Raw genomic sequence first — 12,942 nt, forward strand, 5'->3', positions numbered from 1 at the left:
TCCTCCTCCACTCCTCCCCTGCTCCCCAGGTGCCAGTCAGAGCCTGGAGGGAAGGGCAGTACAAAGTCCAGCCTTGTGCTTCGTGGCAAACATGTTTATCTGATTCTGGAGCCGGGCTGCCTGATGGCCTCCCTCCTCCCCCAGCTGCAGGCCTCACCCTCCTGAGCAATCCTCCCTCCCTCCCTTCTCCCTTCCCTGGAGGGAGAGAATGAGCTCAGTCTTCCTCTCAGCCGGGCCTCCCTGGCTTAAACTGAAGATTCACTGTCCTGTCACTGTCCATTTGACTCCATGTGTCTTTCTCTCTGTGTGTCTTGGTTTCTCTCTGCCTGGCTCTCTCCCTCTCTCTCTCTCTTTCTCTCTGTCTCTCCTTCTGTGTGTGTGTCTCTGTTGTTCGCTCTGTCTCTTTCTCCCACCCACTCCCAACCACACTCACTCACTCACTCACCCTCAGTCTCCAGGGACCTGACTCTTTCCAGGATAGTTTCCCCAACCCAGAACTAGAAGGCCACGTCTCCAGGTATCTCCTGCTTTCCCTCCAATGGGTTTAAGAGTCAAGCCAACCTGGGTTCACATCCTAGCGCCTCCCGTGTGCATGCCCCATGCCCTTCCGTGCCGCGGCAATAAGCCCACACCCGCCTCACAGGGCCCCTGGGAGGACTGACTTTCAAATAGGAGTGAACCGCATAGAGCAGGTCCTGGTACATGGTAAGTGCTCAGTAAGTACAACAATTTGTCACCGTCATCATCATCATCATCATGGATGATGTGGCCATGGGACCCCCCAGCCCTGCAGCAGAGGGAAAAGGGCCCAGGAGAGGTGCCCACATCTCCTCCTACATCCTATGGGTTCTGGGAGGGGTGGGTCAGAGGTTCAAGACTTTGGGCCTCTGGCTTGCTGGCCCCTGGGGTTTCAGAGGTTCCAAGGCTATGGAGCTCAGAGACCAGCCGGAAGGGCCACATGTCTGGAGGGGGAGTGGAACTCTCAGTGCATGGTGGGTGGGGTGGGGCGGAGAAGCTTCCCTTCCCAGGTTGAATCCCAGCTCTGCCACTCACTATCCAGGTGGCCTTGGGAAATAGCTTAACCTCTGTGTGCCTCAGTTTCCCCAACTGTAATACAGGGCTAAAATGTTTCGTAGGCTGCCAGGAGGAGAAAACGAGTTTAACGCCTTTGTAAGCGGTCCCGTGAGCTCTTAGAACACCGCATGGAAGTGAGTGCATGTGAGGTTAACAGCAAGAATGACCCCGGAGGATAAAAAGGGAAATAAACAGATCGAGGACAGCACGTAGCCTCAAGGATGCTGTGCAGAATATGGGATTTGGAGGACCTGGGTCCAAGTCCCAGCCTTACTACTTTGTAAATTGCCTTGGGCAAGTCACTTTGCCTCTCTGAGCCTTAGTTTGCCGATCTGTAAAATGGGACTATTACTCGTAGCAACCATTTACTGCACTTATAAGCTATTTAACCCTGTGGGTAAGTGTTATCATCATCTCTGCCTTGCTGGCAAAACCAGGGCTCAGAGACATGAAATCACCTGCCGGAATTAGGGTGGGGCTGAGTTGGGATTTGAACCCAGGCAGGTTGGCCTCAGTCAGGGATGTTAGACTGTCCCACTTTGCCCACTGTCTTTCTGGGTCTCAATGCCCTGGGGGTGCCTGACGGAGAGCATTAGAGACCCTCAGGTTGAGGTTTGAGCTGCTTGGGGACAGAGAGGACCCAGGAGGACACCCAGGAAGGAACCCTGGGTACAGGTTCCTCCCTTGGCCATAACAGCATGTCTAAGGAACCCTCATTCATTCATGCTGTCTTTGAGCCACTGGGCTGGATATCAGGGATACGAGTGGTGAACAAGGCCATGCTGGCCTTCCCTTTGAAAAGCTTCTGTTTTCACGGCAGGAGATAGAAAACAGACAAAAACAGATAATCATAAGTAAAGTTAAGAGACAAGAGAAAGTAACAGAAGGTAGTGGAAGAGAGTGACTCTGGAGGGAACTACATTTAGATGGGGGCAGTGAGGGAGGGCCTCCCTGAGGCGGTGACATTTGAGCAAAAGGAGGAGAGGGAATGGGTCACAGGAAGATCTGGAAAGAAGTGTCCAGGCAGAAGGAGCAGTACATGCAAAGGCCCTGAAGTGGGAATCAGCAAATACAGTGTAACTGGAGGAAAGTGAGTGAGGGACAGAGGTCCCTCAAGAAGAGGTCGGGGAACCAGGGCAGGGAATTTGAATTTTATTCATTAGCCAGCTAGGGAAACTGAGGCAGGAGAAGAGACTTGCCCAAGGTCACACAGTGAACTAAGGGTGGAGGTCTGGGGGAATAGCTCAGGTTCCTGCTCTGGCCTCAGGCACGAGGCACCCCAGGGAGGGGGGCAGCCCCCAGGACCCACCCTGCCTCTTCCCACACTGTCTTCTCCAAAGAAATGGCGTCCACGGAAACCCTGCCTCTGCATCATCCTTTCCAGCCTTAACCTCCCCAACCCTGGGCTGTCCAGGCCTTCATCGGGGTGCCCACCCCACTCCCTCCTGTGCCCTGAGGGTAGAGGCCCTGCTTTTTTTTTTCCCCTCCGGGCGTTTTCAGGTCCCTTTTGTTACCTGAACAATAAGTAACCCAGGTAGTTAGTTATAAACTCTGCAGGAACAAGGAGCTGGTTGATAATTTATAGCAACATCTCAAATTTAAATGGAAAGTAAATAGCATGCTGTTAGCATTAAAGAAAACCCAATCGGGGCAGGCGGGAAGCACTCCAGCATTCTCTGCAGCTTGGGGTGTCTCACTCTCTCCGCAGCCCCTTCTCCCAGCTGGGCGGGAGCCCCTCTGCCCTCCCAGCTCTCCTGCTCTCCTGTGCTTATCCAGGCCTCTCCATCGCCCCCCACGCCCTCTTTCTCTCTTCCTCCGGCTCCTCGCTCTCCCTCAACTTCCAGGTCTCTGCTGGTCCCCAGGGAGCACTTTGACCTCTGCTCCCCCCTCAAGTGCTGTGGATGAAGCCTCCCCCCCACCCACCATTCCACCAAAGGGGCTGCTGATCCAGAGGCCCCACCCAGCCAGGTAAGAAAGGCCCTTGGCACCCCCTGCCCCCACGCCCACCCGAAAGTCCCCAGTCCCATCTGGGGCCCGGAGCGGGTCTGGTCCAGCCCCACCCTGTCCCTGTGGCTTCGCCCTGGGTCTGGCAAGGCCTGACTCTTTGCCCCTCCCCTGCAGCACAGCAGGGCCCTTTGCCCTCTTCTTCCTGCCATGTCAAGGGGCCCTGGCTGCTCCCCTGCCCCCTGCCCAGGCCCTCACAAGGCCAGGCAAACCCTGAGGACTCCCCCACCCCAAGGCGGGATCAGGACCTTGGACAGAAAAGAGATGGTTCCATAGAGCGCTTCTTTGGGGCTCTTCCTCCCACTGCCCAGTCATGGCAATGGAGAGCACCAAACAGAGTGGCTGTGGAGTCCCAGCTGGGTGGGCTTGGTCAAGCTATTTCCCCTCTCTGGGCCTCAGTTTCCTTATTTGTGAAGCAGAGTTATCCCTAGCTCCTTTCCAGCATTCATCTTGACATTATCAGACCGTATGCACGTGAAACCTCAGCAAAGGGCCTGTTAGGATTGGAGCTTAGGATCCTTTGGGGAGGGCGGTCCCTGCAACCCCTAGACCCCTTTCCCCCCCGCCCTTGCTGGGTAGGAGGTTGGTTGGCCCAGGCCTCCCCAGGCCGCCATCTTTACAAGTTAATGATCACAGGCCTTATCAGAGCCTTTTACCGTTTATAAATTTATAAAACAAAAGAGAAATAATAAAGCTCGTGGGTAATTAGTAACCAGGTCAGCTCTGCTGAGGAGAGGGGAGGCATCAGGCTTAGACCCACCCAGTTCTCCGGGAGTTGGGGAGCCAGCCAGTCAATGGGGGTGTAAGTGGGGAGACCTCTCATGGTGCCTGCCAGTGAGGTGGAGGGGGCTAAGGCTGTGCAGGAAAGGGGAGCAGGTCCTGCCCCGAGGCTCCATCCCCCTCAGGTAAGACCTGGGCTTTCCTGGCTTAATGCTTGAGTCCCTGGGTGGCTGAGGGAGCCCCTAAAACCCCAGCCTCGGCTCCCCTCTCACTAAACGTGCTTCCTGGCCCCAGAGCCTGAAATCTGAATGCTTAGCAGGGAGGTTAGGGTTTGGGGAGTAGAAAGGGCCGTGGAGGCTAACAATTCCCACCACCCTCTGGTTCTCCAGGCACGTGAATTATGGATGTGCCTGCTTTCCCCCCACCTCAGAGCCCCCCTGGGGCGTGCCCTTACTTCCCAAGCCCAGGGCTGAAAGCCTTCACTCATGGGGACTCGGGACTTTGTAGAGGGCCAGGTCAGGGGCTGGGAGGCTCCAGCCTGGGAGCAGGGTCGCCCCAGAGCTCGCGTGGGCCCCGTCCCCCTTCCCAACAGCCAGGCTAAAAGCTACCTACAGCTCAGGGAACTCTGGACTCAGAAGGGCTAATCAGGAGCTGAGGGTGGGCCTCCCTGGGCTCCTTGGATGCTGGGGACAGGGGAGGGGTCCTTACTGCAGCAAGGTCTCCACCACGGCTTTCTGGTGGGCCGCCTCCTCGGGGCTGAGGTTCTCCAGCTCTTTGAGGATGGGCGGCGTGAAGTCTTCCCCATCGTCGTCCGTCTCGTCCTCGGAGCCCCTCGCCTCCCCCAGCCCATTGGGCAGCTCAGCCAACTCCCCCCGACCGCCGCCGCAGGACTCCCCCTTGTCCCGGGGGCCATCTGCAGGCAGCAGGTAGGGCCCCGGCTCACCCAGTGCCTGGATCAGTGCCTCTTTGCTCAGGCCCGACTCGAGCAGGGCCGCCAGGAGCTCCGTCTGCAGCTGGCTCAGTTTAGAAACCATGGCTCTGCTACCACTGGGCCACGCGGCCTGGGGCCACCAAAACGGCCGCCTCCCCCACCGAATGGGCTGTCTACTTGCTGGCCGACCAGCAGGCAGGCACAAACCAGGCTCCTTGCACCTACTGCCCCCCCAAACCCCACGAACCAAGCCCTGTGGGCACCCCAACCCCCAACACTGGCCCCAGCAGCCAGTGAATCAGGGCCCCTGCCCGCTCTGTTTACATTGGAGCTGGGGAAATTCTCCAAGGTTCATATTTATCCGTGTGCTTAGCGAAGGGACTGAACTTTGGACTTCAGCCCTGCAAAGTGCAGGCCTCATGGCAGTGCAGAGGGACGGGGGAGCCAAGGCCTTCAACGGGAGTGGGCAGAGGGGAGGGTGGGGAAGGCAGGGGAGGGGGGAGGGCAGCCAGAATGGAAGGGGCTGGGGGGCCACGGAGGCCTTTTGGTGAACAGCTTTGGGTCCCGCCCCTGAGGACTTTGTAGGGGGCTCAGGCTGAGACAGGAGAGCGAAAAGAGCAGGTTTCCCTTGGGAACTGAAGCAGGAAGGGGTTCTAGGCAGGTGGGCCAGCTCTCCTCAAGGTCAGGGCTAGGTCACATCCATTTTGGGTGTGTGCCCCAACACCAGGCCTCCCCGTAGGAAAGACACATTGACTTAAGTCTACTGATTGCCGGTCTGTAAAATGTACAGGTACAGAGATTATCCCCATTTTACAGACCAGAAATCCAAAAGCTCTGAGAGGTTAAACAACTTGCCCAAAGCGACACAGCTAGCAAGGGACCAGACTTTAAGGTGGGAACAAGGTGTGGCCAGGCAGGCACTTGACTCACGTATAAATTTTAAGGGGGCATCAAAAAACTCAGTAATCGAGAAAAACTATATTTTTATACAATATATTAAAAACCAAAATGCAAACCCCAAAAGAATTAAAAGCATGTCCACACAAAAGCCCGCACATGAATGTTCATAGCAGCATTATTCACAATAACCCAAAGGGGAGAAAACATAAATATCCATCGATGGACAAGTGGATAAGTAAAATGTAGTGTATCCATGCAGTGGTATGTTATTTGGCCATAAAAGAAGGAAATGCAGACACTTGCTACAGCATAAGTGACTCTTGAAGGTATTGTGCAAAGTGCAAGAAGCCCAGTCACAAAAGGCTACACATGATTCCATTTATAGGAAATGTCCAGAAGAGGCAAATCCATACAGACAGAAAGTAGATAAGTGCTTGGGGGGAAGGGACTGCCTCATGGGTATAGGGATTTCTTTCAAGATGATGAAAACATTCTAAAATCGACTGGGTGATGTCACACAACTCTGAAAATACGAAAAACCGTTGAATTGAGCACTTTTAAAAGGGTGAATTTTATGATACAAGAGTCAATATGTTTTTTTTTTTAAGTTCAGGCAAAAATATCTGTGATGAACAAAATACTACAATTTTATTTATTTTTAAAGATTTTATTTATTTATTTGACAGAGACAGCAAGAACAGGAACACAAGCAGGGGGAGTGGGAGAGGGAGAAGCAGGGAGCCTGATGCGGGGCTCGATCCCAGGACTCTGGGATCATGACCTGAGCCAAAGGCAGACGCTTAACGACTGGGATACCCAGGCGCCCCTATTTTGCAGACGCTTAACGACTGAAACACCCAGGTGCCCCTATTTTGCAGACGCTTAAGGACTGAGCCACCCAGGCGCCCCTATTTTTTTTTTAAGTAAGCTCTACACCTAACATGGGGCTTGAACTCCCGACACCCTGAGATCAAGAGTCCCATGCTCCACCAATTGAGTCAGCCAGGCACCCCTAAAATACCACAATTTTATTTTATTTTTTTAACATAACTTTGGCTTTATTGAGGTATAATTGACAGATAAAACTGTAATATATTTAAAGTGTACAATGTGATAATCTGATATATGTATACAGTCCCAGTAATTTTAGGAGCAATTGACTTTTTTTTTTTAAATTAACATATAATGTATTATTTGTTTCAGGGGTACAGGTCTGTGATTCATCAGTCTTACACAATACACAGTCCTCACCACAATACATACCCTCCCCAATGTCCATCACCCAGCCACCCTATCCCCCCATCCCCCTCCCCTCCAGCAACCCTCAGTTTGTTTCCTGAGATTAAGAGTCTCTTATGGTTTGTCTCCCTCTCTGGTTTTGTCTTGTTTCATTTTTTCCTCTCTTCCCCTGTGATCCTCTGCCTTGTTTCTCAAATTCCACATATCAGCGAGATCATATGATAATTGTCTTTCTCTGATTGACTTATTTTGCTTAGCATAATACCTTCTAGTTCCATCCACACCATTGCAAATGGCAAGATTTCATAAAATATCACAATTTTAAATAAAGACAGCTGCAACCCTCACTCACCTCCCCTCTAATCCCAGCCCTGGGCAAGAACTCCTCCCTCACACCCCCACCTCCCATTCCCCCACACATACCTCTTCCCGGTTCCAGTCAGATTCCTGAAGTTTGTCCCCTGGGCTGGCCCTCAGCTCCCAGAAGACGGAGTGATCGCCATTTCCCCGAGTGAGCAAGGTGGTGGTGAGGGGCTGCCCCCCAGGGCTGTGGCATTTCTGGGAGGCCTGCATCTCAGGGCTCTGCAGAAGGGTCATGCTTGGCAGCGGAGGAGAGGAAAACGTGCCCTTGGCCATAAAACCCTCCCAGAGGAGCCAGGCCAGGCCAGTACAGAGCAAGGAGAACTGCTTAACTGTAGTAACCGGGCTCTCTGTCAGAGCAAATGCGCTTTCCCTGTCTGTTGTCCGCTCCCCTTACCTGGGGCTCCTGTCCCCCTTTCCCTGAATTATGTCTTTATTGTTCCAATCACCTTTCTTTTTTTTAGATTGATTTATTTATTTTAGGGGGGCTGCAGAGGGAGAGAATCTTAAGCAGACTCCCTGCTGAGCGCGGAGTCCTACGCAGGGTTTGATCCCACGACCTGGAGATCATAACCTGAGCCAAAACCAAGAGTCGGTAACTGACTGAGCCACCCAGGTGCCCCTTCCCTTCACCTTCTAACATGGTCCACAATACGTGGCTACGGAGTACTTGAAATGTGCATTAATGCCTCTGGGTGAAATGATAATATTTTGGATGTATTGGGAGAGAGTTAACATGTTTTTAGAACACAATTTAAAATTTTCTAAATTAAAAATTAGAAAAATTGATCTCACCTGTTTCTTTTTACTTTTGTAACAGTACTCCTGGAAAATTGTAAGTTACATATGTGGCTCCTTGTCTGTAATTCACTTATGTGTTACGTGTGTTATTTATGGTCTGTCTCCCTCTGCTACAGTGTAAGCCCCCTGAGGGCAGGGCTTTTTCCTCATCTTGTTCACTGCTGTCTTCCCAGTGCTTAGAATATTGCCTCGTACATACATAGTAGGTGCTCAGTAATTATTTGTTGAAAATGAACAGACAGCTAAATTTCACTGCAAACAGACCATGTTATACATAGCCGTGCACGAAGTATAAGCTTTATAATGTATTAAATTTTCAGAACAACTCCACCTAGCAGGTACTGCTATTCCCATCTGCAGAGGGGGGAAAACAGGCTCAGAGGGGTTAAATGACTTGTCAGAGTCCCCCAGAGCCAATAGTCTGCCTCTGCAGGATGAAGCTGGCAGTTGCCCCTTGGGAAGGTGGGACCCCCCACCCCCACCCCGCCCAGTGCTTTTCCTCCAATGCAAGTTGCCCTGGGGAGCAGGCAGCTCACTGCTGGGGGCAGGATTCTCATGTCCAAGCTGAAGGACAGGGAGGATGCTGGGGGCTGTCCCTTCCTGGTCTCGTTGCTCTACCTGCTATCTATCCCCTGCAGGAGGCTGCCTGATGCCTACTGCGGCCCCGTGGTGACTTTTCAGTTAGAAAAGGGAACCGGAGGGCGGGACAGGGGCGGGGCCTGGATCCTTCCCCCCGCCCCCGGCGTTTGAATTCTAGCTGCGGAGTCCTCCCGAAGCCTCGTGGCTGAGCCTGGGCCTCCAGACTGAAGGTGGATTTGCTTGGGGAGGGGGAGCAGAGCTTCCGGAGAGTTTCTGCTCCCACACGCACAGAGGCTGCGGTCCTGGGGCCCCTGAGTAGGGGGCTCCCTGGGATGAATAAGAAGGGACTCGTCAGGAACATGACCCTGCTTCTCCGCAAACCAAAAAGGCTGCCCTTTCCCACAATCAGGAGACAAATCTAAATTGAGAAGCTGTTTGCCTTCCAGAGAATCAGAGACCTAGTTTGAATGTCACTGTCCCCACATACCACCCCCAGCCCCACCCCTAGGGGAACTCAGGCACGTGAGTTAGCCTTTCTTGACTCATCTATAAAACAGAGGTAGGGTTGCTTAAGACAACTTTTTGTAAAGAGCATGATGCAGAGACCCCAAACTTTCTTGGTTCAAGGCACCCAGTGTCTCCGAAATTTTTTCAGGGCACCTTCTACCCCCACCTGTGCAACAAACAACATCCCCCCAGTAAAACCTAACAGTTAGGTTTAGTAAGTATTTAGGCCAAAACAACTCTTAAATATTTATGTCTTAACAACTTAGATGCCACTTGAAAAATACACATAAATTGAAAGAAAAAATATTATTTTAGTTCCTTCTTGAATAATCCTAAGTACCTACTAACGGAATGAGAGCTTGTTGAACAGGACTCCATACAACTCAACCTTTGAAATTAGACTGGGCATTACCACCCTCATTTCCTGTTCCACAATAATTTTCCTATGATACTTGTTTTTTATTGGAACTGTCATAAACCGGCTTTACCGAGTTACCACATCCTCTGAAGGAATGAAGCTCCAACATTCAAACTGCAAACAACCTTGAGCTAGCAGTTTTGCATGGTGTCCGGCAGGTGTCGCTGGGACCTCTCAAAAATCCTGTAAAATAGTGTGCGGTACCCTGGGGCACCTGCCCACGGTCTGCAACGATTTGCAAAGGCAGAGTTCAGGTAAGGCATAAGGCTTCCCCCTTGGCCATAGGAGGCAGCACATGGGGGGTGCCCTTTCAGCCAGTCTCAAAGCTCTCTTGGAATTCAACTACCACTCCCAATCCCAACTGAGGGCCCACCTGTATTCAAACTCTGATCATTCTTCTTCCCAGCCCCACTACTCTTCACCCTTATCAAACAGTGGCTGGTATATGCGTTGTTCATCTGTTTTCTCATTTAACTCCTCAACAGCCCCATGGGGTAGGTACTTTTTTCTTTTTAAGATTTTATTCATTTGAGAGAGAGAGAGCACAAGCAGGGGGAGAGGTAGGGAGAGAGGGAGAAGCAGACTCCCCACTGAGCAGAGAGCCCGACGCGGGGCTTGGGCTTGATCCCAGGACCCTGGGATCATGACCTGAGCCGAAGGCAGAGACATAACCAATGGAGCCACCCAGGCACCCCGAAGTAGGTACTTTTCTCCCATTTTACAGCTGAGAAAACTGAGGCTCTAAGAGGATATATAACCTGTCCAGCTGGTGCATAGCAAAGCTAGGATTTGAACCCAAATCCCTCTGATGGCAGAATCCAAACCCTGACCACTATTCCATGCTACCTCTTTCTTCAAGGCAGTTTGCTCTCACTAAATACTTGTTACTATTACTTTGGTGGTGGTGGTGGTTCTGGGTAATTCTGCCTATCGGCCTTGTCACTTTCTAGCTGGTTTTGCAGATTAAGAGACTAAGGTGCCAAGGAACAAAAAAACAATGGTCAAGAGCACAGACTTTGGCCATGACTGCCTGAGTTTGAGCCTGGCTCTGCCACTTACCAGCTGTGTGACCTTGGGCAACTCGCTTAACATCTCTGTGCCTCAGTTTCCTCTTCGCTGGAATGGGCCTGAAAATACTATCTGCCTGGTGAGTTGTTAGGGGGATTAATGAGGTAACACACACGAAGCACTGTGCCTGGCATACTGTAAGCTCCCCCCAATATTGAATGATGGTCGTTACGTGGTTAATAACGTGAGTGCCCCACTCCCCTTGGCCAGGCTGAGTTCTCTTCTTTTTCAAAAGGTCTTCCCGTAAGAGTCCCTGCCACCCACCCCATTTGACTCATAAGCCCTGATTCTGGCATTCAAGGCCATCGATACCTCAAACTCCACCCTCTCCCCAGCCCTGCTATCAGCCATCCCCAGAGCACACCTGGAACTCTCTCACATCTATGCTTTGGCACAAGTTCTTTTTTCTACCTGGACACCTCCACCTGTTAAGCTGTCCTGAAGGTCCTCCTGGGTCTCCTTCTGACCCCTTCTATTGCCAATAGCCGCAGGAGCCTTCACGAGCCAGCCTTCCCTACCTCCCTGGAGCAGGACCAGCAGCATCAGGAAGTCCCAGACTGAGGGTTAGAAATACAGATTCGTGGCTCCACACTCAGAGGGTTTGATTTTGTGGATCCCGAGTGAGGCCCAAATATGCAAGCTCTTTGCATCAAAGGGCAAAGAACTGAGTATTGTTCTCTGTATACAAGGTGTTTGAGAAAGATGTGGAAGGATGTGCTCTAAGCTGTCAACATCAGTTACCTGGGGTGGGAAGGTATGTACAAACAAAAACAACAGCAGGGTTGGGGAAAGAAAGAAAAGAAACCTCAAAAAGAAAAAAAAAATTGTAACTATGTGAGGTGATGGATGTTAGGTAAAATTATTGTGGTGATCATTTTGCTATATATACATATACCAAATCATTATGTTGTGTGTCTTAAATGAATACAATGTTTTATGTCAATTATAGGTGTACAAAACTGGGGTGGGGATTAGATTATAGTGATAGATGCACAATTTTGTTGCAGTATCTTAAAACCATTAAACTGATTCTTTAAAGGGGTGAGTTATATGGTATATGAAATATATTTCAGTAAAGCTCTTAAGAAAGAAAGAAAGAAAAAGAAAAAGAGGAATGCCTGGCTGGCTCAGTCGGTGAAGCATCTGCCTTTGGCTCAGGTCATGATTCCGGGGTGCTGGGATCAAGCACTCGTGCTGTCTCTCAAATAAATAAAATTATTAAATATTTATTTATTTGAGAGAGAGCAAGAGAGAGCACAGGGTGGGGGTACGGGGAGAGTCAGAGGGAGAAGCAGACTCCCTGCTGAGCAAGAAGCCCCATGCAGGGCTGGATCCCAGCACCCCGGGATCATGACCTGAGCCAAAGGCAGATGCTTAACCAACTGAGCCACCCAGGTGCCCCAATAAATAAAATCTTTAAAAAAAATTTTAAAAGAAAGCAAATGAGTCTCTGAAAGACACTGCATGTATAAGGAAATGATTTGGTGTGTGTAGGTGGGTTAGGATAAACCACAGGTGAGCCGTATGGAAAGATGGTCTCCAAAGATATATTGCAGTTATCTCTAAATAGTGGGATTTTAGGTAATTTTTACTTTTGTACTTATTCTTTTCTATATGATTTGAATAGTTTAACATGAATACTTAATTTTTATGTCAAAAAATTAAGTTTTTTTTAAAGTAATCTCTACACCCAACATGGGGCTCGAACTCATGACACCCCAGATCAAGAGCATACTTGCTCCCAGCGAGGGAGCGGCAGAACTGGAGTTGGAGCCCAAGGAGCCGTCGCGCGGATGGACAAATGTCAATCAGTCGGTCACAGCCTCAGTCTAGGACATCAACCATTCCAGAAAGCCATGGCGTCCGGAGTCCACCCCCCTGCAAACAGGGCCCTTACGGGGATAGGAAAGGACGAGAGGGAAATCCGGGGGAACCGGGTGGGGGTCCTCGGGGCCCGGCATTGGAGTCACGTCCATACACATGCCTCCGCGGGCCTCGAGATTCACGGGTAATTGACAATCCAAAACAGATCGACCAACAAGAACCATGTGATCGTGTTTCTGGATGGACAGATACAAAGGAGCCTGGGAACACGGGTTGTTTCTGGGGGAGGGAAACCCAAAGACGGGAGGACAGAGTGGGATGAGGGCTTCTCCTTGGTCCTGGCAGGATACAGCCAGGACTCTCAAGTGAGATGATGTGGGGAGGCTTTCCGTGAAGGGGCTCTTTCCCAAAGTGGGAGCAGATGTGGGAAAACCCAAGGGCTGGAGTATCCCGGGTGGGGGCTGGAGCCCAGACATTTAAGAGGTGGTAACTGGCCTCCAGTGCTTTGGAAAGGGCT

At 51.0% G+C, this 12,942-nt stretch overlaps 1 protein-coding gene across 1 annotated transcript in view; it reads right to left on the reverse strand.

Moving 5' to 3' along the window:
* The window catches only part of HNF1A (HNF1 homeobox A), a 19,030-nt gene extending 14,002 nt beyond the window's left edge, over positions 1–5,028 (reverse strand). The window contains exon 1 of the mRNA XM_006737783.3: positions 4,507–5,028. Coding sequence (XP_006737846.1) covers positions 4,507–4,832 — 326 coding nt within the window. The 5' untranslated portion in view covers positions 4,833–5,028. The remainder of the gene's footprint in view (positions 1–4,506) is intronic.
* Positions 5,029–12,942: the final 7,914 nt, after the last annotated feature.

Source organism: Leptonychotes weddellii, chromosome 13 (genome assembly GCF_054177405.1).
Source record: "Leptonychotes weddellii isolate Sample4059 chromosome 13, ASM5417740v2, whole genome shotgun sequence".
Taxonomy (NCBI): domain Eukaryota; kingdom Metazoa; phylum Chordata; class Mammalia; order Carnivora; family Phocidae; genus Leptonychotes; species Leptonychotes weddellii.